The 27,830-nt window shown below is 34.4% G+C and overlaps 4 protein-coding genes and 1 long non-coding RNA gene across 6 annotated transcripts in view; 1 reads left to right on the top strand and 4 right to left on the bottom strand.

The window, feature by feature from the left end:
- Positions 1-14,413, top strand: part of mthl1 (adhesion G-protein coupled receptor methuselah-like 1) — a 68,106-nt gene extending 53,693 nt beyond the window's left edge. For both annotated transcript variants that reach the window (XM_081985871.1, XM_081985870.1), the window contains 3 exons: positions 12,351-12,489; positions 13,322-13,493; positions 13,551-14,413. In XM_081985871.1, coding sequence (XP_081841997.1) covers positions 12,351-12,489; positions 13,322-13,493; positions 13,551-13,742 — 503 coding nt within the window. In that variant the 3' untranslated portion in view covers positions 13,743-14,413. The remainder of the gene's footprint in view (positions 1-12,350; positions 12,490-13,321; positions 13,494-13,550) is intronic.
- Positions 3,753-11,003, bottom strand: LOC145733189 (uncharacterized). Its single transcript, XM_081985873.1, has 7 exons — positions 10,822-11,003; positions 9,462-9,725; positions 9,157-9,409; positions 8,760-9,003; positions 8,471-8,708; positions 7,937-8,076; positions 3,753-4,053 (listed from the first exon to the last, which is right to left on the bottom strand). Exons 2-7 carry the CDS (start codon positions 9,715-9,717, stop codon positions 3,844-3,846), a joined length of 1,341 nt encoding a protein of 446 aa, XP_081841999.1. The 5' UTR covers positions 9,718-9,725; positions 10,822-11,003; the 3' UTR covers positions 3,753-3,843.
- LOC145733188 (sodium channel protein Nach-like) lies at positions 4,676-7,930 on the bottom strand. The gene has a single exon (XM_081985872.1). The coding sequence runs from the start codon at positions 6,836-6,838 to the stop codon at positions 5,444-5,446; it is 1,395 nt and encodes a 464-aa protein (XP_081841998.1). The 5' UTR covers positions 6,839-7,930; the 3' UTR covers positions 4,676-5,443.
- Positions 14,398-15,802, bottom strand: LOC145733192 (uncharacterized). The gene is made up of 2 exons (XR_014179141.1): positions 14,857-15,802; positions 14,398-14,802 (listed from the first exon to the last, which is right to left on the bottom strand). It is a non-coding gene; the product is annotated as an uncharacterized LOC145733192 (long non-coding RNA).
- A 749-nt stretch (positions 15,803-16,551) lies between these two features.
- Positions 16,552-27,830, bottom strand: part of Meltrin (disintegrin and metalloproteinase domain-containing protein meltrin) — a 29,928-nt gene continuing 18,649 nt past the window's right edge. Inside the window, exons 5-14 of the mRNA XM_081985234.1 lie at positions 26,786-26,959; positions 26,556-26,725; positions 26,352-26,500; positions 24,237-24,565; positions 23,859-24,031; positions 23,664-23,804; positions 23,408-23,609; positions 23,153-23,348; positions 22,713-22,845; positions 16,552-19,168 (exon numbers count right to left, since the gene is read on the bottom strand). Coding sequence (XP_081841360.1) covers positions 17,035-19,168; positions 22,713-22,845; positions 23,153-23,348; positions 23,408-23,609; positions 23,664-23,804; positions 23,859-24,031; positions 24,237-24,565; positions 26,352-26,500; positions 26,556-26,725; positions 26,786-26,959 — 3,801 coding nt within the window. The 3' untranslated portion in view covers positions 16,552-17,034. The remainder of the gene's footprint in view (positions 19,169-22,712; positions 22,846-23,152; positions 23,349-23,407; positions 23,610-23,663; positions 23,805-23,858; positions 24,032-24,236; positions 24,566-26,351; positions 26,501-26,555; positions 26,726-26,785; positions 26,960-27,830) is intronic.

Below are 27,830 nucleotides of genomic sequence, written 5' to 3'. Positions count from 1 at the left end.
AATAATACAAAAACTCAATTTTGCGATAACATTGACTTAAGCCACCGTATGTGGTTGTTCATGGTGCGTGTCATTCGGAAATCCAGCTTGATCTTGTCGAAGATTTTATCGGAGAACTAAAGCCGAAGGTTCTCCATTATGGCGATCGCAAACCACATAAAAGAATCCCATCAGGCACTGCATAAGTCTAATAATTGGCCAATTTAAGTCGATTATTGATTCAAGGTTTCTGCCGATTTCGTATTAGGCACGCCTCTCAAAGAAGATTTCGCTCAGGTAATATGCGTGCAAGCTCTCGGTATTTCAACTATTTGAAAGTAATATTCATTATTAAACGTAAAATTGTTGAAAAGTATTTCCTTGGAATGTATTGTATTAGTACCGACCTGGGTAACGAAAAATATTTTCACTTTAAAGCCATAAAAAACATTTTATATCCCAGTTTAGTGTAAATAATACTGTTTTATGTATCTAAAATCACTATTTTGGTAGGAATATTGTCATAAACTGTTTATAGTCCTGTTGACATTAACTTTGAGTTTTCTCCTTGACTGTAACAAATTTTGTAATGTTTTCTTCCTAGAAGGAAGAATTAATAAAAATTTCAAAAATGTGCTTAAAATTTTTATTTTCTCACTCCAAGTAGGTTTTGCAGACAATTTTGCTCCTCACTGTTCTTACAAACCGTCTTTCTGACAGTTTATACTTTGACACCACATTTCTGCCTAACTTTACCTGATTTGGTAGTGCTTTTTTATGTCGTTAGATAGGAAATTTAATATCAATTCCAAAAATGTGCTTTAAACCGTGTTCAAATTTCAGACTTCAGATTTGTATGTAAATTTGTTGCACCAAACCAGTTTTTCCTAAATAACTTGAAAACGGCGAAAGTTACAAAAAAATTACAAGAGAACAAAAATGTTCCTAATCAGCTCTTTAACTCAACACTGTAAGTTTGCAGGACCCTTTTTGTTTCAAATATACAGCGTGTGCAAGAAAAGTATGGTGATTCATTATTTTTATCTCCCTGTACGTAATTTTCTAGATAGAGCTTTTTACTCTACATTACTAGAAAGAGAAGCTGTAAACGTTTTTTTAGATGGTCGAACCACCCTGATCTCGCAAAAATAACTAAGTTACAGGGTTCAAATTTCAAACCACAACTTCAACTGATTTGAAAATTTGTTGCATCAAACCAGCTTTTCCTAAATAACTCAAAAGTGGTGAAAGTTACGAAAAATTAGCAAGAGATCAAAAATGTTCCTAATCAACTCTTTAACTCAGCACCGTAAGTTTGCAGAACCGTTTTTGCTTCCAGTATATAGGGTGTGCATGAAAATTATGGTGATTGACTGTTTTTGGTCACCCTGTACGCAATTTTTTAGATAGAATTTTTTGCTCAACACCACTGGAAAAAGGAGCTCAAGACGGTTAATTTGAGTGGTTCCCTGAACTCAACAAAAATAACCGAGTTACAGGGTGTTCAAATGAGCACTTTTTGGCTCAAATTTCAACGGATTTGAAAATTTATTGCATCAAATTAGTTTTTGCTAAATAACTCAGAAACAGTAAAAGTTACGAAAAATTGGAACAAAAATGTTTGTAAAAAACCACTATACAGGGGGTGCATGAAAAGTGTAGTGATCAGATTTTTTACCACCTTGTACGCAATTTTTAAGATAGAATGTTTTGCTCCACACCACTGTAAAGAGGAGCTTAGGACGGTTCTTATAAATCTCTAAAACAATAATATATATATATACAATCTTTGTTTCGTTTACAACGAAACAGGCTATCGACCAGTTTGGTCTTTCTGCCTATGTGATGAGAAATACATACTGTAATATGATTACAAAAAAAAGGCATAACTTAACTAGGTAAAGTATCTACAAAATAACATATTTAAAAAAAAAAAAAAAAAGTTAGTCTAAAGTAGTGTTGAGGATTATGTTATGTGTAAGTGTTCTAGTAGGGTAGTTGAAGGAAATAGGAAGCGAGATTGTCTTGTCTTGTGAGACACAGAGGATTTAGTATGGTCCAGTTATGTGGGTTGTTTTTCCATTTTGTTTGAATTTGTTGTAGTCTTTCTGTTATTCTTGGTAAGTTTGTGCACATTTGAGGGGTTATGAAGTGGGTTTTGGGGATGTCTTATTCGTGTTATTATTCTTAGTGCGATTTGTTCTGTTGTTTGTAAGTGCCGTTTATTTCGTTCAGTTGTGTTTGTCATAGTTATATGTCCGTAGTCTAACAAAGGTCTGCAGATGGCTTGGTATATTTTTGTGGCGGTTCTTATGCTTATTCCTTTGTCTTTGTATGTTAGTGAGCGAAAATGTTTTGCTCTTTTAGTTATTTCTGTCCGGATGTTTTGTACGTGTTTTGTATATTTAAGTTTTTGGTCTATTGTGAGTCCTAGATATTTTACGTAGTTTTTTGGTTCAGTTATGTGACCGTCTGTTGTTATTGCGGGGGATTTTCTGTTAATTCTATGGTTGGAAAGCAGGAGTTGATTTTTCGTCGCGTTGGGTGTGAGTTAAAACAATAAATAGTGAATCAAAACAAATTTTGCTCATTTTTTAGTTTTTAAAAGATAGTGCAGATTACAAGCTTTCCAAAAATATCCCCACATGAGTTGATTGGTCATACCGTTTGGCAGCTAGAGGGCGTCAAAGTTGCTTCACCATAAAATCGCACATTTTTAGACACCCGCTGCTTTCACATTAATTTACTCCCTTACTTGACAAGATATGTCAAAATGTCATAGAAAACAAAAGATAGTGCAGATTACAAGCTTTCCAAAAATATCCCCCCATGAGTTGATTGGTCATACCGTTTGGTCGCTAGAGGGCGTCAAAGTTGCTTCACCATAAAATCACTAATTTTTAGACACCCGCTGCTTTCACCGTAATTTACACCCTTACTTGACAAGATACCCTTGAAAGCCTTGAACGAAAATAACTTTTCAAATTAATGACAGCCATGAAGCAAATTTCAATCAGACCGATAAATTTACTGGTAAAATTACTTACTTTACCTTACCGGTAAATAGCCGGTCATGGTAAATTTATATCCACCACTACGTTCTCCTGCACAAAAAGATTGTTCAATGTCTGTTTTGTTATGCAAAACTGTAAAATTAGATATTTAGATACATAGTTTCTAACAATGCCAGATAGTTTCTGCCAATTATTAACCAACTTTGGATCTCTTGCGACGAAATTACTATGTTCTAAACTATAGGACAAATATTTCTTTTGGATAACGTAAAAAACTCAGTCAAAAACTACTTTGTTGATATTATTTGGCATTGTCAGTAACTCTCTGATAGATGCTCAAAAAGACCCCTTCAGAGTCACCGTACATTATTGTTAATTTTTAATAAACTAACAATTCCTGTTAAGTTTACACATAATAGTTTTAAAAACCAATGATGATTCTTTACATAAACGTGGGGGACTGACACAACATTCACTTTACACTGTCATGTTCCAGATAGTCGTAGAGACAGCACCTAAGTACACATATTATCGTTTCAAACCGATAATACCGATCTCAAAGACACATAAATCTTTCTCTGGGCTTTTGAATTTACATATTATTGCAACTTATAGGTTATAGACGATTATACAGTCATTTTACTGTCTTATACTGCCCACAGATGCAAAATATGCGATTTGCTTTATGAGCTTTGCGCTTCTTAGTCGTGTAATCTGCCACTTTGATTTGCCGGGAAGTTATGGAAAATAAAATTGCCGTTTTATCAATTCCAATTCAATGGGACATTTATTTGAACCCAATACATATTCCCCAAAACAAAAATAAACCTTTAATTGTCAAATCTTATAACTAGTTTTTCATTAACACCTTATACTTTTTAACCGGTTTCTTGTTTTTCTGGGCTTCTTTGTTTTCTGCCTGATTTTTCCGATTGGACAAACTAAGTTCGAATTCAGTGTGAGTGTCTTGAATGTGTCTGACCCATTCAGCTGGAGTAGAAAAGGATTTATCGCATAAATCGCATTGTAGTTCCGGATAACTTGCGTTTTCGTCGTCTTCCTGAAATATCACAAAAAATATTTTTTGCCACTGAAAACATGTTACAGGTTTACAGAACATCTGGATTAAAAGTAGGTATTTCATCAACAGAGTTTTTAGGATTCAACGCATATCGACTAATGGTACTTTTTCCATCCCTATCTTCAATTTATTATCGATATAACCTTAATTTTAGAAATATGAATACAGAGGATAATACTGGTAGATGTTTTCAGGAATTAAAAAACAGGAGGGCACATCTAAGGGCACTAAGCTAAGTTTTTATTTAACTGTGATGTTTTGCACATTACCTCCCAGCTAACATAAAAACGTGAAATTAACATTCAAAACTAGTGATGCGCTGACTAGAAATGACCAGTTGAATGACGTGAAAAAGACATTAAAGTGACCTCCCAATGACGACATAAATAGCATTTGAAATTCACGTTAGAAATGCGTCTAACCATCCTATAATAATATGTAATATTAATAAATAAATAAAAAATAAAATAAATGTAATATTTATCGTAATTTTATGTTCGATGTAGGATGTAGATATTATATTTATAAAATTGTCTGTAATGAAGGGTTTGCAGTAACTTCTAATATAATATAATAATATGTAAAGATAAAACACCGCCACTGAAATGAAGAAAAACAAGTTAATTTATTACATACAATAACAAACATAACTCAGCCTAAGAGGCCCTTAAATAGAATTCTAATCTGCTAGAATATTTTATATCACAAACTACAATAGAGTGGATTATGTGGATAAATTCAAAAGTATTACTACTATTCGTATGCATTTGTACTGGACTTTTTCCAGTTGGCTTTTAGTATGTTCTTATAGTTTAAACTCAAATAGCTAGCACATTTGTGCTTGTCGATATTAGAAATTATCAATTCACAAGCAGAATATAAATACTTTCTAGATATTGTGAAATGTAGGCAACTTTCTTAACTTGACTAGAATCGGTTATATATTGTTGCAAAGCGAACTTTTGATTATTAGTTAGGATTTCTTTAGTTATTTGTTGTTACCCCTGTATGTTACGTTGCTTTGTTTACGTTCTACATTCTTTTGTCTGTGTTCTAGAAAATCCTGGCTCCGTTGCTTATATAGAGAGAGATTTATGTTATAGCTTAATGAGTGTGAGAGAGAAAGTCAATTTCATGAATATTTGGGAATTTTCTAGAAACCATGGAAGCCTATATAAGCAGCTGAACCAGGCCTGGTTAGTTAGTTGTTGAGTTGACGGTTGTAGTGAAGTCGAAGTTGTCAGATAACGAGGTTAAGTGTCAGTGTCAGTTTATTGTTTGTAAACAATATACAGTGTTGTACAAGAAGTGTGTTATTAAGGAGTACACGGTACAATATATTATCTTATAACAAACTTGTGTGCAATAATCAATTTTTACTTTTGTGAATCGTGTCAGCTTTTGCTTTGACAAATATAATATAATACATTTCCTCGCCTATTAAGTAAACACTCTCAACAATACTGATGGCACTAATACCAACAAAAAGTGACAAAATCCCACCAAAAGACACGATCAACTCCTGAAATCCAAAAATAATCTTCCTGTGATATTTAGTGGTTGGTTGTACCAGTCCCCATCGGAATGTAATTCTCTGATCAAAAAATGCCTGATTGTCCCATTCCGTAATTTTTGGTATTTGTTTCAAATAAACCATCAGGTTGCATGGTTGAGGGCAATTGCAACCAATCGCGCCCGTAGATTGATTGAAAAAATGTGAATATCGCGACAAACACAACAAACCTTCCAAGTTGCATACTTTTCCTGGTAGAAAGTTGTAGAAGAATGGTTTACACCCACATAAGTCTAACGCCAGTCGATGTCTACACTCCATAGAACATAATCCTGTACTGTAAGCTGGTAGGTTGTTGGTTAAAGGTTCATCATCAAACCGACAATTTCGTTGTTGTGGTGATAGATAACGTAAATCTTCCAAACTGTAAGTTTCTGCAAGTTTGAAGTTGATTTCATACTCTTCACTTTTCCTCACTAGAATAGGAGGAGTTGAAGTAGTGTGGATAACTTCAAGGTAGGAGTGAATGTGATAGTACACAGGCAATTCAGGATCAGAATCGTAACGTGCATAACAAAGCCCATTTAAGTAATGACACTTCAAGTTTTCACTAGGAAAACTACTGAATGTTGGTACAGAATTGTTGATTGACAATCCAGGTGAAAGTAATTTGGAAAATTTTGAATTCAAAGTGAAACAAAGTCCCAACTCGGTTATCACAAACTCAAACTCTGTTTTGACTTTAGTCTGGAACGTTACTAATGCACCTTCAAGTGCTGGATGAACTTGCGTTATAACAGATAACCAATCAACATTGCATAGTTCAATGTCATTTTTGAATTTCTCCAAAGTGTGAAACGTGCTGTACGTTAAGTTGGCAACAACTTCAACAAATTCCATCAAATGTTCAAACTTCTCATCTGTCTGGTTTAAGCCCCATTGTTTTAAAATATACTGTCGGGCTTTGTCGGGATCAATTTTATCAGCAAAACATCCAGTGGCGGCTGGAAAAGGGTTTTCCCAGTTTCTAAAATCTTTCTCTATAGTCACCACAGTAGGATTGGCCATATAATGTTTCAAACTTGAATTGATCAAATAGTGACTATACGCTAACGAAGCTATACAAATTAAATACCACAATATCCTTTCAAATCTAGAAATGTTCAACTTTCCAACATACTGCATACCATGTATTGAGGTGTTTTGTGAAAATCTTTGTGTCCAAACGTTAAACCAGTTGTTGGGACTCATAATGTACTACTGGGTAGAAAAATGTGTAAGTAGAACACAAGCAAATTAAGATGCATTAAGTGATAAGTTGGTAATGCAACATTTATCATACTTAATGAATTTATTGTTAGTCGTTTATTCTATTGTCGCCACTGATAGTAGCTTTTATTAGCATTGATCGAGATTTTCTGAAAAGAGTTATCATATCAATGTCTTCTTAAATGGGTTATGTTATCACGATTGTTTGAAATAAATAATAAAAGCTATTTCTTCAGTTCTGTTCAGTTTTGTGATTTAGGTTTAGTAAGCCACCTAAAATAAACAATGTAATTTTATTCCTTCCATGATATTTTTGGTAAAATTCAAATGTCTACTGTGTTGGTCAAATAGGGTGGTTAATCTCACAGTATACAGGGTGTCCCCAACGAAAAACATCGATAGATATCACACGAGTTTTTGTCATACAACACATATCGACTAATGGCACTTCCTCCATCTCTACCTTTAATAATCATCGATAAGTTCATTAGGTTGTACTTTTTGGTGCTATTTTGTAAGTAATTAACAAGAAGAAAGAAAAATTACGCTAAGACGCTTATATTTTTGGCGCCATTTTTTTTCTCAGGTTAAGTTTGGTTAGGTTGTGGTTTTCGGAGCAATTTTGTCAGTAATTGAAAGGAAAAAAAAATGGCGAATGACGTCAAAATACTGGGTTATTATACTTTTGGCGCCGTTTCCTTACAAATTTAAAAAGAAGGAATTTGGCTCCAAAACACTTGATTATTAGGGACTTTCGGCATTCGTATGCTTATTTGTGTCAATACCTCGAAAACAGTTGCATTTAGATATACCTAAGTTATGATAAATGAAAAATATTTAAAATCTATAGAAGTTTTCAAAAATACAATAAAATACAGAGTATTCCATTTAAAACCAGCAAGTTGATACCTACTTTCGGTAAAACCGAAGGTGTCATTGAGTTTTGGATTGGACATGCTGGGACTACTATGTTATCAAATTTTCAAAACATTCCTATCGGTTCATCTCAAAAATTGAGAGTGTTCGTGCAGTAACACCCACAATTTGAGGTTAAGGTAATTAATAATATAATAATCTTACATCTGGACTATCTCTCCTTCGCCTCTTTGCCGGTAACATATCTGTGTGGGTTTGAACGTGCTTCACCCAATCTGCGGGTATTGTAAACGTTTCTGTACAAAGTTCGCATGTTAACGGTGTGTATATCTCCGTGTTTGATCCTAATGAAAGAAAAATTACTTTTAAATAAATAGCATTAACCATTTTACTATTAGACAAAGCAATTTATTACAAACCTCTTCAAAGAGGAAATTGTAAGGACACATAGATAACATCGACACCTTTCAGTTTATAAATAAAAGGTTTTTGCATTTCCTTTCAATAGTAACTGTCAGTATATTGTATTCAATTACTACCACCCTTAGTGGCAATTACTTCACCATATTTAGCTGAGGAATAGTAGATGAACAAAAACCCACAAGTTTTGCAATTTATGAGCGTACAAAAAGGTAGTCGAATATAATTAACCATTAATGGTGGCGAATAATTGCTTTTATATCTATAATTCATATCCGCAGGAAGGATTATTTAAACTGGCTAACTTAACTAAAATACCTTCGTTAGATGTTGAGTCATAACCTTCCATTTTGACTGATTCTTCTGGAAATACTTCCTTTTCTTCCATGATTTCCATTTCCGTTTCCGTCCATTCCACTGGTTCATCTTTGATAACAAGATAGGACATATTGTCAGATTTGCCATTCTCACTTTTAATAATCATGCTATCCGAAGAATTTTGTGACGATTCTGCTTCAGCCGATGTGATTGTATGGGGTTTGTCTTGTTGGGACACCTGTTATGAATCAAAATCAACTTTAAAGTTTAAAATAGTAATTTGACATACTTTTTGGTTCAAAATTATAGCTTTCTTTGGGGAAGTGTTTTCCTTTTCTATGCCGTTGAAGTTGGACATACTGAAATTTAATACTCGAGGACCTCCGTATTGTTTGATGGAGCTACTAGAAGATGTTGTCACTTTTTCCTGTATTTTTTGCTGCATCTTGGTTTGAAGCACCTTCTGAGTTTTTGGAGGATTTTTTGACTTAATTGCCTCACTTTGGCTTTGGAGTATCTTCTGTGACACTGAACTGCATGATATTATTTTAACATTAGGTTTTTGTGGTTTACAATAAATCGGTTCGCAATTTGAGGAATATGTCCACCAATAAAAGCCGACATTTTCCGATTTTTAGTTGGAAACCAGTTTGAAACTGCCTCTGCAAACAGACCTAATAACTTACCTAGAAGGAACTAATGGTGGTGGGTTTTTATTCACAACTGAGGTGGTTTCGGACGTTTTGGTGTCAGTACTTGGTAGTTGGCCGCTTTTGGAAGAAATTTTGTTAGGATCCTCATCCACAGGTTCTCGGTACAGTCCTTTGATTTTAAGTATATCACCAGCTTTAAGAACTACATTCAAAATGTCTTTTGGTACAGTCGCCTCTCCACTGTACATATACTTGACTAAAATCTTCAAAGCTTTGTAGGTGATACCTGGAATTTTTACGCTCTATAAACTGCAGGTTTGATCGTTTTTAAGACTTACCTTGGGGAAGCACAATCATAATAGGCAAAGCTGTAGTGACTTTAGGCTGGAATTTCAACGCTTTGTTGAGATACTGGCTGGAGTAGGACAGCACAAATCTGTGAGCCATAATTTTGTGTCCGTCCATAGTCACTAAAGCTACATCAGCAAATGAATCTTCCGCAAACAGGGAAGATGCAATGCATGAGTGTATGTAGCTGGTGTATGAACTCCATTTCAGTTGGTAGTTTTCGCAAATTTCAGCTGGTGTTTCCATTACTTTTTCTGAAAATACAGTTGACCCCAGGTCACTTACCAGACATAACTAATGAAATTAATTTTAATACCGCCTTGTCGCCCACGGTTTATGAAAGTTTTAGGAAGTTTTTAAGTGCGTAATCAAAATAGCGAAGTTGATTACTTGATTTAATAAAAGTGAATTAGATAATAGGACCTCCAATGTAATCTGACGCATGGCGTAGGTTCAAGATGATGGATATTTCCGGAATTAATTTGTTGACTTGTATTTTCCAATACTATACAAACTACAACCATTTATGTTTCATCGTTTTCACTAGTCTAGAAGTCAATAATTATTGCAGATTGTCGTGATGAAGCACTATATGAAGGTCGAGTGGATGTATGCCAAAGCTTATTGGGCTTGGCAATGAAAATCGTCCGGTATTGCAGGTCACGTTTCCTCTCAACTTTAAATTGCTTTTAGAAATTTAGCTCTGATTTACGCGTTTTCTTCAGTATTACAAACTTTAAAAGTTTGTATGGTGATAACTCTGTTTTTTTATTTCAGTCACTTTGTATATTTGCGTTTGATAAAGAAGATTGAATAATTCAATAATATTGACACTTTTGAAGAGTGATGCTACAGTGTGATTTAAAATATACCACACAAGTAATGTACAATATTTTATCTACGATTAACACAGAAATTAGCAATTTTTTAACTTTTTAACTGTAATTCAGAAAGAGTCAAGTGTAATTCAGGATAGTAATTTGAAATTCAGAAATTGTTAATTGCAATTCACAAAGTGTAATTCAGTTTAATTTTTAACCTTTAATGTTCTGAACTTCATTTGATGGTTTCTGAATAGCAGTTCCTTATTCTGAATTATGCCAACCCATTATTTCCATAAAGAACTAATTTGCCAATACGACTGATTAAATTCAGATGGTATTCGAATATCAAAAAAGCCAAACCGATCGATAACGCATGTACGTTTACACATGATTTTCTATTAATAATTATAAAGTTTTTTATTGTAGAAGTATAAAGATAAACAAAACCAGACTGTGAACGAATAAAACGCACGTGAAATTTTGCCGCCTTATATTCAGAATTTGAACACATGGTATAACAACTTACCTTGACAACAAAAATTGTCACCAAAAATTTCTGACACAGTCCAAAAACTGTTACACTATTTAAGTTTTTGTTTCAGCCGGTAAACGGATAACTTGTAGCTTTTAACAGAATGCGGTGCAGAAACAACGAACTCCGGAAAGAGGGTTTATGCTATGCCGAATGCAAAATCGATAACATTGGATCCCCGGCCCATTGATTTTAAGCGACCAATCGTAGGGCGCGTTTATACTATCGATCGGACGTTCCATGTCTGACGCGCATAGGGTCGATACGATGGGCTGCTTGTTCTTTTGCAAAAATACCGAAATCGTGCTGGTAAAATCGAATACCTGGGTACAAACGGGTACACGTTGCTATCTTTTATCGATTTTTGACCAAAAGGAAGTCAAAACTTATGACGTATTGTTCTTATCTTTTTTCACATTCTTTTGAAATTTAAAGAAGAAAGCAAACGGGTTGTACCAAAAGACTATCAACTATGCTTTATTTTTTCTAAATTTAGTTCTTAGAGCGTTTTTTCCTGACAATTACAATAAAGCCAATATAACATATTAACTAAACAAAAATTATAATAATTTAAAATAAAAATAATTTTTTCCAAAAATAAAAAAAATGTCAAGAGAGTTTAAGAAATTTTAGGAGAATTCAAAAGAATGATGATGAAAAATGCACTAATAAATGCACATCAAATGCAACAATTCTGGAAATGGAATATGAACTATTTAGAAATTATACAGGGCACCACAAATTCGTGTCTAAGTATGAGTATCTCGAAAACGGTAAGAGATACAGAGTTACTTAAATGGAAGCAAAATTGCGAGTTTGAGTTTCTTAATTTTATGCCGTTTTAACATTTAAAAAAAAATCCGCAGCGCATGTGCACTCCGAAACTTTTGACCAATATTTTTTATCGGCCACCTTTTTCGAACAAAACTAACGGTATATAACCTCGAATGTATTTGGGTGAAACTACCGGCCCTTTTAATAAAAATGTATTCCACATATATGCTATTTTGAATCGATTTGTACAAAGTAAATTTGAGGAGAATGTAAAAAAAAAAGAATATTCTTAAAATGTGCAAAAAAATATAAAAAATTTAAAAAGTTCTGAAAACATATTTTGTAAAAAAATATCTCGATAATTGACCATTTTCCGTAAATTCTTTTTTGAGAAAATTACTTTAGACCATTTCTAATGTATCTATCATCATATATCAAATTAGTACAATAAATACTTACAAATTATGAAGGCATATCACAGATTTGGTGAAAGCAAGGTACACCCCTGCTCAAACAAAACAATAGATGGTTAATAGTTATTATTATTTGTCATGGTCACACAGTCTCAAATAATTAACTTAAATCACTATATATCACAAATAAACATTTCACTCTAATGTCTGTGAAGATGTTTAAACATAAAACGTTTTATTGACTTGATAGAACTTAAAAGTGTAGTAGTAGTATTGCTTAATGTTCTTGTGAATAATGATTTGTGATGAAATTAATGTGTTTTTGATTTGTTGCAGGAAATAGCGAAATACTGACTTATTTCTTCGGACCAATGGGAACTCTGATGGCCATCAATTTGATACTATTTGGCCTCACTGCCAGAGAACTAACCTGCGGATTATGGAAGAGGGAACTTGTAAAATCTACTACTGAAAGGTACGCATTTGTATGACTAAAATACCATTTAATAAGAAATTAAGTGTCTTAAGTAAGTAAATTAACAACTAAAAAGTATCTTATAAATATTTTGGCCAATATCAGTTTTTTTTATCTTCAATTGTTTTACTGGCAAGATATAAATATGAATGTCCCAGGTACATCTTAAAAACACTGTTGAAAAATTAAATCTTACAAAATATAAATTTATACAGAGTATCTCTAAAAGGTTTGTACAAAATCCTACGACATATTTCTGACATCAAAATAAGCCGATTTAAAGCTACTTACCTTAGTCCGAAATTCCTCCGTTTTCGAGATACAGGGTGGTAAAGTAAAAAATAAAAATCCATTTTTTTTCTAATTAATTGTACATTCTATAGAATATTATTTTCCAATCCAGAGGTTTTTTGAGATTCGAAATCCAAATTTGGACACTTACAATTTGAAAAAATTTCAGGTGACAGTATTTCGGTCAAACACTAAAACCGAAATAACTCGACAACGGTTTACATTAGCGGTTCTTAGCAGGAGAACCTTTTTTGCTTTATAACGTTTAAAACATCATTTTCTTAAAAAATAAATAAGAAAATTACACCGAGAAAAAAGTTACGGTCACTCAAAACCATCAGAAGTATTAAAGCGCCCTCTAATGGCCGCAGTAAAAATTTGTCCAAAAAAACTGTGCGATTGCGTTTAGTTTTGACTTAAGTAAAAGTTTTGATAAAGTTTGCTCTATCAAAAGTATGTTATTGTATGTATGTTATCATATTTTTTTCTCTTTATTTAGATAATTTACAACCCTTTTAAAGCATTTTTTTTTTACTTTTAGAGCTGCATTAGGACGAGTCTGCGCTAAACTTGTGGTGGTCATGGGAGTGAGCTGGATTATGGACGTTATTTCCTGGCTGGCAGGGGGACCTGACTACCTTTGGTACTTCACCGACATCATAAACTGCTTACAAGGTGTCTTCATCTTTATAGTAGTCGGATGTCAGCCACAGGTACACCATTCCCTTTAATAAGCTAGAGGAAAAAACTGATTGAAAATGTTTTTTCAGGTCCTTTCAGCAGTCAAAAGATCCTGGTGTGCCTTAAGAAATCGTGAGGGTGGAGTCATGGGTACGACAAATCATGATCATCATTCTTCAAGTTCCCATGGTTTACCTTCAGTGGGCGGTGATACATTGACGACCAACAATAGTAGTGTCACTAATACCATAAAATCCATACCTTTGGAAACCAACTGTTAGATTTATAGTGGTATTAGCGATTCTTCATCTAGTTCAACCAGCTCGACTTTATTGTAATGATGTTTTAATCTGTTCGATTTTTTCACTATTGTTATTTTTTTTACTGAATCGAACAGTTTGAAATATTGTTACAAGCACCTTTTTTGCTCTGCTCAAAAATTTTTGTTTGTGATGTTTGCGTTTACGCTTTATAAATAACCCTAAGCTAAGATTATAGTTTCGTTTAAGTAAATTTGTTCAAAAGGTTATTATTGTTTAAAAAGCTTTGAAACCTTCTACTACAGAACAAATCCCCAAATGTATTGTTTCATTATGATACAGGAGATATCATAGACTGATTGTGTAAATTACTACTGTCTTCCAAATATTCAGAAAATTTATTATTATATCTATTGTAGCGCATTTACAAGTTTTTTCAGCAAGTATTTAAAACGCATTTATTTATGTGTGTGTTCATTGTTTTTTTAATGTTGTAAATTTGCAGACTTCTTTATAAAACACAGTTAGTGACGACAGTATTAAATTTAGTAAGGTTTCGTCGTATTTATTTATTTTTTTTCTTTCAAGGCTGATGATTTGTCTATAGTTTTGCAGTTTTAAGTAGTTTACATGTTCTTAAGTGTACATTGTTAGAGTAAGTTTTCAACGAAATAAATTATTTTTAATATTTACCATGTAAGGCTGTCAAATTTATTTTAGTAACATATTTCCGACTATCCGTTTAGTAGTTTGATATTACATTAGCGCGTAGTAAAATCCAACGCAATCGATAATCTCCATCCAATATACTCTGACAAAGCAAGAAATGGAAACAAAATCAATTTTTTCCAGGATTAGAGCAGTTAGATGGCTGATCTTAAAACTGTGCGCTTTTTTAACAGCTGTGCGCATTTTTTGCAAGTGTACGTAAAGAGGGTTATTACGTAACGGATAACTAACACACCCGGAAATCAGCCCTAGTAAAGGGTTCCATTCATCCCCGCTAAAACGCTTGCGCTCCATGCAGCCCGTATCCATCCATGTCAGAATCCACCAACATGATCCTCACCGTCTTGGTGATCTGGGGGTAAGAACCTGGTTACTTCTACCTTTGTTTTAAAATAAAGTGGGTTACCTGTGGAATCTTGTGCTTCCTTCTCTCTGAGCTACTCCTTAACGTGACAATATACTATATGGAACCGCTACTTTTCGTGTAAAAATTACTAAAGACCGGACAACCGAAACAATTTCAATTAACAGCACCTATTTTGATGGCACCTATTTAAACCATTTGCGCTTTGCAGATGACATAGTACTTATCAGTTCAGATATCCAGGAGCTTAAGAACATGCTAGAACAACTAAACAAAGCTGCAAATGCCGTAAAATGGGAACTGAAGCATTAGTTCCAGTTTCAACGGTAAATTTGATGTTAACTGTCACTGGATTGGAGGATTGGCTGCATTCTATTTATCTTTAAGTCCCAGTTGTACAACCGTGGATGGGAAAGTTCAACTACCAGTCGCAGTTCAACTAAACCGGTCTTTGAACTGTGATTGTACAACTGGGCCTTAGTAACATAACTTACACACCTGACGCTCCTGTAACAAAATAAATATTTCACAAAATCTGAACAATATAATGTCGCAAAATTGCCTATCTGAGCCACGTATTGGAGAAATATACCGTCCTCTACATTCTATAGAAGGAAAGAGAGGTGTTGGTAGGAGGCAGATGTCGTGGCTGAGAAACATCAGACAATAGACAGGACATGGATTCGTGAGGCTAATGAGCTTTTCAGATTGGCTGAAGATAGAGAAGCACTCATCTCTACAGTAATCGCCATCCTGGAAGAGCGGACAAGGCACGACATAATTAAAGAATAAGAATATGAGGTACATATAAATATCTTCTTCTTCAGCACCTGGTGTTTGGGACCCTACAACTCGTTTTAACATTTTTGTGTAGGTTGTTGAAAAATAATTTATTTTTTTTACAAGACTGTCTCTGTTGACATTTGTATGTATTGACGGTCTTCATTTTTCTGATTAAAACATCATATGCTTGAGATTTTGCATTTCACAAACAAGAAATAGACTTACACCTGTTTTCTTTGTATATGGTTTTGAAGTGATTGAGAAATTTTAAATTGAATGAATTTTTATTTCTTCCTTTAAGGATCACACATCACAAACAAAATTAAACGCAGACTAGCCAAAGCACGTAATTCAACAATAAAACTAACTCGAATATGGAAAGAGTAGGTACTCTGCAGTATCTCGACACAGCAAACTGAAATTACTAACTTACTATACTTCTTGATCTTTCGTATTGTCACATATGCCTCTAGCTGACACTAGACTTTAAATATTGCCAATCGAAAAATAACAGATGCTTTTAAAATGTGAGCCAAAGGAATGCTGGGAATATCATACACAGTACTTCGTACTAACGTGTCAATTCTTACGAAACTAAAAATCATCACAAGGTTGTCAATCAACCAATCATACCTAATACGGTATTTTCGAAACATTTCAAGAAGAACTTGCTGTTCAAAACCGAGGATGGAGATCTACGATCCGAGCAATTAAGACATGTTATCACCATACTTTATCGAGAGTAAAAGGACAAAAGAGAGACTCCAAACATATTTTTTGTTATTACAGACAACAAACTTATAAAAGGTGGAAACGACTATGATTAGCTGCTACTTAGAGAACAGCATTTTTGAGTACAGTCTTATAAGAGACTTGGACTGGAATCCTTGGACAAATTTATAGACTAACAAACAAGCATAGTGGAAACGAGTAATAAGTCATTAAAACACAGAATAATTGAATAAATATATATTACAAAAATGTCACCTTCATAATCTTTGGTTTATGTACAAAAAAAAAATAACAGAAGCGTTAAACAAACCGCTCAAAAAATTCCTAAATTGATTGTCGATTAACTAAGAAATAAACAATTTCATTGAAATCATAAACTCAACTAACGAGACTGATGATCAATTTTTTAGCTAATCGCTGTGTGATGAATACAAAAATAAGATCCTAATTGAGTTTTCACTAATAACCTGATACAGATCACTTACAGTTCCAATAAGAGAAACCAAAACTATTTTAGAAAAAACTTAACTTATCAACTAACATTTTCGAGTAAACATGTGTGATGATTTATCTGTATCAAGTAACTGTTCTTATCATACGACTTAAGTTGGAACAAACGTTACTTATGGGGCTAATAATTATTATCAAAATACTCAATTAAATAACAGTCTTCAAATAAATAACTAAAAAACTACTTTTTATTTATCACTTAACTTTAGGAGCGGTTTTTGTATTATTTTTGTCCTCAAATTTTTGCTGTAAGGAGGCAACGTTTGAGTTCGATCGGGCTGCGGTTTTTAAAACATTTTTTCCTGCTGCGTCTGAGTTTGGTTTCGTTACTTTACCGGCAACGGGAGGTTTTACGTCCGTGGCGATTTTCTTTTCTTGGGCACTTTTAACACTCGCCGTTCTTGTCGTGTTTGTGTTTTTAAGTTGAGGTTTTTGAGGACTGACTGCCGGTTTATTCCCAGTAATGGAAGGTTTTTTAGAGAGGGGTGTCCCTCCATTGAGAACGTCCGGACCTTTAGTAGGTGCATTTGTGCTGCAACTAGTGACCAAATCGGGACTATTTGTGACTGAACGGCTTGACTTAAATGAAGACTGAGAAAGTGGTCTAGTTGGAGAGGGTTTTGTGCTTTTTAGATTTGGTGGGGTGACCTGTCTCGTTACAGAACTTTTTGGTGGTGTAGTTTTATTTACAGTGCTTTTTAAGTTTGTTTTAGATTTTGTCTCCACTGTTTCTGCTGGTACGCGGTCTAAGACGTTTCCAAAAGGTTTAGTAGAAGCATCTTTTCTAAAGGAGCTCAGCACAGGTTTCACCTCTTGTTGAGGAGGTTTGTGTTTCACTTCTTTAAGTTCTTTAACCGGTACATTCAGTGCAGAAGGCAAAATGTAACCGCTTGAAGTTGTACTGGCATTTGACTGCAAATTACCACCCATGTTGCTGTACAACGATGAAGTGTTTTCATACTCCGACGAGTCAGGAGATAGAGCAGCCCTCTTCCGTTCCTCCTCTTCTTTCTTCTTTCTACTCAATGTTGAAGTGGAATAGATAGACTCTAAGTTACGGTTTTGTATCTCTGAAACTATTTCGCCTAACAATCCCAAACTGTCACCAGCCTCCCCAGTTGTAGGTTTGACTTTTGGTGGAGAAGGTGCTTCCTCAATAACTGCGTAAATATTATCTGCACTAGTCGGACTATTCTCTTCACTTAATATGGCAAGAGGTGCAGCCTCATTCAGACAATCATCGTAATAATTAGATCTACCGTCCACTTTATCAGTAGTGGATTTCGTAATAGGCGCTGGAGGAGGAGGATTTTTTGGTCTTGCTCCTGAAGGTATGCTTAGAGGTCTTTTGTAACCTGCGGGCTGCCTCATAGAGCCAAAAGTTTGAATACTTGGACGTTCTTTAGGTTTGGTCGTTCTCATGCTTTGAGCACGCATCACCACAGCTTTTTTGGCAGCTGTGTCAACTGGCAAAGCTGTTATAGCTATATCTATTTGGGTTTGCGGTACTGGATCCGATATTTTTAAAGTACGCAAAGTTTCTCTATCTAACACTTTCTGTGCTTTAAACTGACTTGGTTTAGGCAAGGTTGCAGTAGTTGAAACAGGTTTTTTATCAGCAGGTTTTAAAAATGACGCTATACGATTTAAAGTACTGGTCCCAATGTTTTCTTTTTCTTTTGGTTTAATCTGTAGAACTGGTTCAGTTTTAACCTCTAACACTGTATTAACAACCGGAACTTCAGCAGTTGATTCAGGAGCACCCGGTGCAGGTCTTGAAGGAACTTTCGGGGTGTTTTTCAAAGGTGAAACTAACTCTTTGGCGTTCGATGTTGAACTCTCCAGGACTGGCGATGATATTATTGGTCTCGCGGTACTTCCAGGGTTTAATGGAGGCAATGCCGGAGCTGTAGCCGTGCTGCTGTTATTTTTTAAAGCGCCCAAAATCGTGTTGTTTTTGAAAGAATTCATTTTTTGCACCGGTTTGGACAGGAAGTTTGATAAGGGAGTTTTAACCGACGTAGTTGGAACTGGAGGAGGTGGTTTCTGATAATTTGGCGCCGAAGCATCATCCGAATTGTTCCAAGTAATTGTGGTTGCAGGTGCAGCCGCAGTTGGGATAACTGGAGGTGGTGGAGCTGCCCTAGACGGCTCAGCATCCGGCGATTTTAAAGGAGTCAGACTAAATCCTTTATGGTGACCGAAAAATCCATTGTTGTAGCTTTGGGCTGGTGGAGAATCTTCTTGTAGTAGCGAGTGGTTGGCTTCGTTTTTCTTCGTGGTTTGTGATGGAAAGCCTGAGCCACGTGATTTTCCAGGTGCTTTTGGTCTGTTTCAGAAAAAAAATACTGTTGCTTAAGTAGTTATAATAATGTTTTAATAACGCAGCATGCAGTAACAGCAAAACCCATGCATTTGTTAAGCTAAGCTAAATATATAAAATACCTTCTATACTTGCCTAAAACAATGTATAATGTACATAACGTCGTTAATAATACCTCAATATAAACTGATAGTTTCAAAATATTACAAGAGGTTAGTAACCTATATTCAACAGAATGAAAACAAAATCGATAATTTCAGCATTGAAGTGTGAAGTGGGTTAACTTCCAGGTCAGGACAGTCAAAATTACCAGCGCCTTTTCACCATTCCCAGAGGGAATAACGATAAAAGTCAATTTTTATCAAATATAAGACTAAAGATCGCTTAATGTCCAGCCGTAAGAGGACAAATCGATGAAAGTCCGTGTTTTATCCGTTATCGGAATGAAAAAAACACCGAGTCGCTATCTTGCTAGACTAAAATCACAAAGTAATCAAGTAGTGTCCTGTTTTATGTGTTTAATTGTGTTGAACAGTTCAAGACAAACATTTTAAGTTTTTAACAGCGCCTAAAACCCAAAAAAATTTCGAATACAATTAAAAAAAGTAAAAAAAGGCGAATATCTCGGAAACGCATTTAGCAAAGATATCAAAGATGTTCAGAACGACTTTCTGCATCGAGTGGACTTAGTTTACACCCACTAAGAATCGGGTAACAACTGGTAGAACGTTAGTATCAAGTTTGACTGTTTTTTGGACACCCTGTATAGGTTCAATTATGTGTTGCGGTTAGCACGAGCTGAAACAGCAGTTCAAGACGAACATTTTGAGCTTTTTACAGTCGCTGAAACCCCAAAAATGGCCGAGATACAAACTTTTTAAAATTTTGATGCATTTGCAAGTTTTGCAAGATACCAAAAACGTCTATAATGACTTTTTTGCCCCACTTCCCAGTGGACTAGAAATACACCCACTTACTGGCAGAGCCTTATTAATGTTTAGAATGCAGCTGCTAAATTTGGGGATTTAAAAAAACTCTAAATTTTATCAGAGTTTAGTCACCCTATAAGCAGTTTTAGTACTAATTGGTCCGTTCTGACTTCGGATTCAGTTTTTCTGACTTTTTTTACCCTTTCCACTTTTTCTGTGTCTCTATTAGTTTGGGAGATATTCCGCAAAATCCATTTTGGAGACCAAAAACTCCATTTTGATCTAAAAGATATTCTGAACTTTAACTGTCAATATATCAGCTGTTTTATGAGGTACAGTAATGGTTAACCACTCGAAAAATCTCCCATTTCCTTCTTCTTCTAGTGGTGTCCTCCAAAATTACCTCAGCGGTCTGTGTTATAGAGTGTGAGCCAAAAAAGGGAACATTGTTACAGTTTAGTCACCCTGTATGCAGTTTCAGTGGGTTTAGACTTTTTTCAAATTCAGGTATTTTGACTATTTATACCCACTTCTTCCGTATTCATACTAGTTTAGGAGATATTCCGGAAAATCCATTTTAGGAACATAAACATTTAAAATTTTTATTTTCTCTTGCTTTCTTATTTAAGTTAAGTTCCTGGAATAGAGTTTTACAGTTAAATTTAATCTTTTCTTGAAAAGCACATTTTAGGACATTAATCGTTATTTCCCCTGGATTTTCATATTTCAACCAGCATTAGTACAAAATAAATTATTTACTTTTAAGTTTTGTACAGCACAAAATATATTTTTAAAGCATTATTCCTTCTAAATCTGTTAAGTAAATGTCTTTTACGACAGGGTTTTACGTTCATTACACCCCTAAATTTAGTAAAAAATGTCCACATTTTCTACTCTTCAAGTGATATTGTCACATATACCTTCTGTGCTTTTACAACTTATCTTTTGTTGCGGTTATAAAAACATGCATGTTATGTGAAAAATGTGAATTCTGAAATAGAGATTATTATACAGGGTGTCCGGAAAATACGTGTACAACGTTTGACGACAAACTCCTGACGTCAAAATATGTCGATCTAAGCCGACTTAGTTATATCCAAAATTGTCTCGTTTAGCCGGTAGAGGGCGTCAAAAATTTGTAAAAATATTGGTTTTTTACTAAATTACGTGAAAACCTGCTAATGGATTTTAATGAATTTTAGTATGTAGACTAATACTATAAAATGACGTTTTCTAGTAGTATAGTCACCGGCTGTAAATAAGTGGAAGTGTTATAAAAGTGATATAATACGTCAACATTTCTCCTCATTTTTTATATGAACGGCGTTATGACAACCCAGATATTTTTGTCGAGTGACCGGAAGTATTTTGAAGCTATTTTACCTCTTTAATATTTCCCGGTGGATGAGCTGTTTCGCACGAAAAAAAAAATTTACAATTACTTGCATACATCAAAGTAGGTATAATAAAGTTGAAATTATTTATTGTAAGAAACTAAGTAAACCAAAAACATTACTTAAGCAAATGTGTAAAATGACCGCCATCTTGCTGAATACACTTATCAATACTCTTTAAGAAATGAAATTGTACCCAATATTTTTACAAATTTTTGACGCCCTCTACCGGCTAAACGAGACAATTTTGGATATAACTAAGTCGGCTTAGATCGACATATTTTGACGTCAGGAGTCTGTCGTCAAACGTTGTACACGTATTTTCCGGACACCCTGTATATGAAATTTAAATAAGCTAACAAAACAATACTTACACATCACAAAGTAGTGAAACCAACACCATAGTAAGCATGCATAATGCGGAAGAACAAAAACAGCACTCTAGTACAGAGCAGCAAAGAAAGACTTATATTAAAATGCTAAACACAAGAATAAAGTACAAAAAAAAATTGTGCAAAAAGTACATTCTGATGGAATGCAAAATAAGTAGAAATTGAGCAATAACATTATCACACATTTAGACACAAGCACAATAATTCAAAGTTTTCTAACCAGTGGTGGAAAATGTGTCTAAATAGTCAAAGCTACTTTCACAACTTTCCTAGTTTAACAATAATCCATAGTCAGAGTTGTCTTTGAACCTTCAAATTATTAAGTTTTTTTGCTAATTCTTTTACAGAGAGTGACTGAATTCCTTCACTATCTGAAGTACTAGCAGTAGGTGTAGATGTATTATTATCAACTTCAGAACAAATGTTTTCTTTTGAATTACTGTGACCTGAATTATTAGAACTAAAAGCAATTTTTTTCAAATTTTTAAACGACATTCTTCTAGGTGTTTTTAGCGCAATCTCCGGAACTGGGGGAGGCTTTTTAGTGTAAAATTTCTGTGAATCATCGTTCAACTTCTCTACTGAACTAGTTAAATCATTTTTCGAGAATAAATTCTTTAAAGACAACCGTTTCGGTCGGCAATTCCTATGTTCGTCAGTTATAGTGTTACTTCTAACGATACCATCGATATTAGTGGTAGAAACTAGAGTAGCGTCGCAGATTTCAACTTTTCTAGGAGAAGTAGTATTATGCATGGTTTGTTGTCTACTAAACGCGGAAGAACCACCACCAAACGAAATAGTACTGGCATGCTGAAAACACTTTGTTACGTACGTTGTAGACGGTGCTGATTTCCAGTTCAGTTTCAAATTGTACTTGGCATAGTACAAAATGAACACAATGAGTGCTATTCCTGGAATTATTCCCAGAAATATGATGAATAATGCTATGACGACTCCTTGACGTGCTGAAAAAATGTATTATGTTAACTGTAATATATTAAGAAGCGATTCAGAGCAGAATAAACTTTAATTTATAACATGCGAAAATCGAACAGAAATAGAAAAACATTATGTCAAACTATTTTTGTTTGATGTTCTGCATATATCTATTGAGCTACATTTTTACACTTTTTTCGAGGTGTTTGGGAGAAGTAAAGAGTTAGAATAGAGTAAAGTCACTTTTTATGTAATTCACAGATTTCAGTTTTGAACACACTGTAAAAATTCAACCTATTTTTGAATCTAATATACAAAACAATGAGCAAAACTTACCGTTAGGATCAGACGCAGGTCCACTGTCTTCTGATCCACCTGTACCAGGGTAATCACAAAATGGAGGAGCAAAACCATCTTTACAATGACAGTGGCCTTTACTATTACACCAACCGTTGCCATTACAGTCTTTTTCGCATGATGGAGATTGCCTGCGCAGACTGAGAACGTCCATGCATCTTTGATTTACACACATCTAGAAGAATTTTCCCAATTATCTAAGGAAACCCACATAAATTCCCTTTTTTCACTTGCCTTTCCTTCTCCACATTTGGCACCATCAGGAGTCATACCCGGATCAACTTCATTGACTCCCAAATCCACTAAAGCGGTTCTGCATGGAATAATTGAGCCTTTTTTGTTAATAAAACTATGCGCCAAAATTGACACAGTCTCCATGCCAAACTCTAGTCTCTCGTTCAGATGTTTGCAATGTAACATTCCGCAAAGTACGTTTCTAAAAGGCCAGCAAGTTAAACCAAGTTGCTATGCCAACAATGAATAAACTTACTGTGATTCGCATTTAGTGTAAGAGTCATTGAGTTTATTGTAACCGCAATTTCCGTATTTACTGCCTTTGGTGTTCATTTCGTAGCACTGATTGTCGCTAGACTTGCCAGTTTCACCCCAAAGTAGTTTACACTGATCGGTTCTACATAAACCAAACGATAAAAACTAAATCAAGAACGAAACGGAAGTTTGGTACCTCGTCCGACAGAATCCGTGGTAGCAGAAAGATTTTCCGTTATCACATTCTTCAGTGTCCATTTTGAAAATGTCGGGAGGACAATACTCAGACTGTCCCGTGCAATATTCTGGTAAATCGCATTCGTAATCGGCTGATCGGCAAATTGTACCGGCATTTTTTGGCACACAAGTCTTCATAAAAGAAAATTACAAATGTTCTTAAATTCCAACAATTTTTAAGCATACAAAACAGTCACTTAATAATAACTACAGTACTTTGGTTCTAGTAATTTTATAATTAACGAAGAAAACCTTTTATAAATTTTGAAAAAGCTTGAGAAAATAGAAAACACTTTTCTGCAAAAACAAATTCTGTAAGTGGTTTAAAACTACTCACATTTAAATCACAGCATTCCCCAGTGGCACAGCTAGCATTAGCGTGAAGCGTACAGGTAAGTGGATTGCAGCAGGGATTTTCGCAATGCTCGGGTAATCCGCAATCGCACTGTTCCCCAGGTTCGACAAACCCGTTTCCGCACACGGGACTGTCGAATAGAGATTCGGGCTTGTTTTTAAGACAGTAATCCATGCCGTGAGTGAATGCCAGCAGTAGATAGTTTAAGCTACAAGTCGACCAGCGAGTCGGTGCTACTGTTGAGCTGCTGGGCGCCATGATACAACGATCATCAGGGGGACATTTGCAATCTACTGTATCGTGTTCCATACCTGAAGAGAAAAAAATGCACTCAGTATTTTGTTTAGTATTGAATTTTAATCTAATTTTGGTATATCAGCCTCAATTTAACATCAAACGCAATTAATATGACTAAAACGCATAATGAACAGACCCTGATAACTTAATCTATTGTTTCATTCAGTGAAACAATAATTGTTGATATCGGCAGTTGATTAAATAGTATTCTATGAAAGCAATGAAAAACGTTTTTGAAGTACTACATTGCTAAAAAAACTCATAAACTGCAGTAACTAATTCCTGTGGCAGTTTGAACTCGATCATGTATGTTGTACGTGTACATATTCTTAAGCAAGTTAAATTTAAATATAAACACTGCTTTCTAGATGTTGTCTACAAAAATCCGCATTGCGAGTATACTGTACTGTACTGAATGTTAATTTATATAGATAACTGTCTTCTCTGCAAGTCTGTTTCGAATAATTCCTTGCAACTGTTAGACGAACTGCTTATGTTGATAATAAATGATTCACAAATTTGCATTAACCTACTTTTACATGCAGAAGAAAATTTCGGTTTTTTTTTCAAAATTATATGATTCTTTCCTTACTCAACTAACTTTGTTAACACTGTATGTTATGTAATGGGTTTTAACTGTTGATTTAAAGTACTCAACTTAAAACAAAAACAATAACACAATCCTCATATATCAAAGTAAGGTGATATTCTCACGTTATATTATACCTGGTGTGTTGTAACTTAACCACGATTAATTACTGAAACATGAATAGGTAATTGTATTATCTTACCAATGATAATAATTGAAATTACCGGTTTAATAATAGCAAAATTCAGTATTTAAATTTCAATATAGTATTCACCGCTTTAGTTCAGTCTTGTGGTGTAGATAAGTTACAAAAACCACAATTATCTACAATAATAAGACTGTTTTTAACAAAATATATACCATATTTTTGTGTCAATTGTCTAACATTAATTTAAATTAATTTTAAATTATGGTTCGATGTCTTTGTTTAGAAAGTTTGAAATATGTACTGAATAAAACAACAAAGAATTATTTATGTGGTAACTCTAACCGTTTCTTTTTTTTTGCCGTTAAAATGTTTGTCTTGAATTTACGTTCGTCTGTCTGCTTTTTTATCTCGTACCAACCGCAACACGATTGAATAAATACAGGATATTTTAAAAAACAAAAAGAAAAACAATTTCGCAAGTAACGCTCTGCCAGTTGTGTGTGGTGACCGCGTTTACCCGGTTCTACTAAGTGTGAAAAAAAGTGAAAATCTAGTCCATTGAGTGCAGAAAGTCGTCCTGAACATTTTCGGTCTTTTAAAAATTTTCCTAATTTTAACGCTTTCCGGGAGATACAACTTTTTTCCTTTTTTGTGAAAATTGCATTAAAATTTCGAAAATTATGTATCTTCGCAATTTTTGAGGTTAGGGAACAGATACAGGGTGTTCAAAAAAGAAAAACAGTTCAATTTAACAATCCGGTTCTAAGTGGGTGTAAACCAAATTCACTGATTGCAAAAATAGGTTATTCTGAACATTTTTGGTCTTCCTCTGTTTCAAAGACCGTAAAAAACTTAAAAATGTTGTCTTTCATTTACCCTAATCCGCAACACAATTAGACACATAAAAAACAAAATTTTTCCAAAGAAATGTAAAAGTTATTGTGTATTCTGTCTGTAATATACTCTCCACTTCGTAAGCTAACATCATATATTACTTGAAAATATTAACCAAGTAAACAGTTTAATAATTAATAATAATAGGAGGCATACGAATATTACTTACCAAAATTGTGTCCCATTTCATGAGCAATAGTAGTGGCAACCAATCCAACTACAGAAGAATGGTCGTTATTCACACCACCTGAATATGCAAAAGTACATATTGGTCCCTTTAAAGCTTTACCAACAACACCACCATCAAAATTAAATTTACTGGAAGTAAATTGATAATTACTAATACTACGTTAACGAAAAATTTAAAACATACGTTAGTAATTGAGCGTTATCGTTCGGATGTTCAGGTATTAATTTATCCTTTCTGTAGAATAGAAAATTGGTAAGTGTTGTATCGCCGCTTGTCGTGAAATTGATTTCGTCACGTTCAGTCCATATGACTACACCGACCAAAGCAATAAAAATATTCAATGGTGAATACAGCTGAAAATTAATACATCAAACAATGACCGGCTTTCCTTAAAGCCTTTTAAGGTAACTCACTCCATTTATAATGTTGGCAATATTCTTGCAATGGTCAATTACTCGACGTTCGTTCGATCCCAACTCCTTGTATTCTCTATTATCTACGACTAGAACGAGTTCTACATATTTTGAGTCTTTGTTGGCATTGTAAGGTCCACGTATTAGACGGTTATCATCAGTCGATCTTTTGTACTAAAAACAAACAAGTATTTAATTTAAAGTAGATGTCAATTATCTCGCAGTGAAGGTATATGAATGCCATGAAGGAAAATAACACAGTTTTCTCCACTATAACCTTATTGTAGCCCTCTAAAAACCAAGTCGTATACCACTAGTTTTAAGCTTAGAAATGTCCATTTTTTCCAAACTTTTGTTGCTCAGGGATAAACAGCAAGAAACGTCACGTAAAGTGAAACATGTTAGTCAAGTGGGGTAATTGTAAACACTGTTCGTTTCCTATTTAAAATGACCGTTAGAAAAACTAAGGGAGTTTTGACGTAACATTACAGCTCCAGTAACGCTGCGCTCATCAGAACATCGAACATCAAGAATAACATTTTCATTAGGGTAAGTATTTGATCTAGGTTTTCAACACGATAGTGAGGAAAAAGTAAACGTAAATTTAATAACGTAATATTGTTCCTCTATTATACTTATATATTATTTTTTAATTCTTTGTAGATGCCGAGAAACTATATCAAAACAGCTGGACCGTCATACCCACAGAAAGATGTCATCAGGGCTGTAGAAGATGTTAAAAAGACCTACAGACAAGCACAGGCTTTTTATGGAGTCCCTGCATCTGTAATCTATCAAAAACTAACAGGGAAAAGAAAAACCCTTATTTGTTTTAGTGAAAGGGCTAGAGTAAGGTATCTTTGTGACAAACAGAAGCTGCAATTACTTGTGAGAGCGCATCTGGAGAACAAAAATTTGCGGACTCCCTTCAAAGAGAATAAACCCAGTGATGATTGTGTGATAATGACAACGCAGCATTTATTTTTCCAATGAAGTGATTCCAGTCGGATTCGAATTATTGGAAAAAAGCGATCAGCTTAGCTTA

The sequence above is a fragment of the Ips typographus genome, linkage group LG8, assembly GCF_016097725.1.
Source record: "Ips typographus isolate SLU linkage group LG8, UJ_Ityp_2.0, whole genome shotgun sequence".
NCBI lineage: Eukaryota > Metazoa > Arthropoda > Insecta > Coleoptera > Curculionidae > Ips > Ips typographus.
This window is presented reverse-complemented; position numbering and strand designations above follow the sequence as displayed.

Coding starts and splice junctions, on each gene's coding strand:
- LOC145733188 (XM_081985872.1), bottom strand. CDS start 6,838: ATGAGTCCCAACAACTGGTTTAACGTTTGGACACAAAGATTTTCACAA.
- LOC145733189 (XM_081985873.1), bottom strand. CDS start 9,717: ATGGAAACACCAGCTGAAATTTGCGAAAACTACCAACTGAAATGGAGT. Junction 9,410..9,461: donor TATGATTGTGCTTCCCCAAG/GTAAGTCTTAAA, acceptor TAAAAATTCCAG/GTATCACCTACAAAGCTTTG. Junction 4,054..7,936: donor GAAGGAGAGATAGTCCAGAT/GTAAGATTATTA, acceptor GTGATATTTCAG/GAAGACGACGAAAACGCAAG.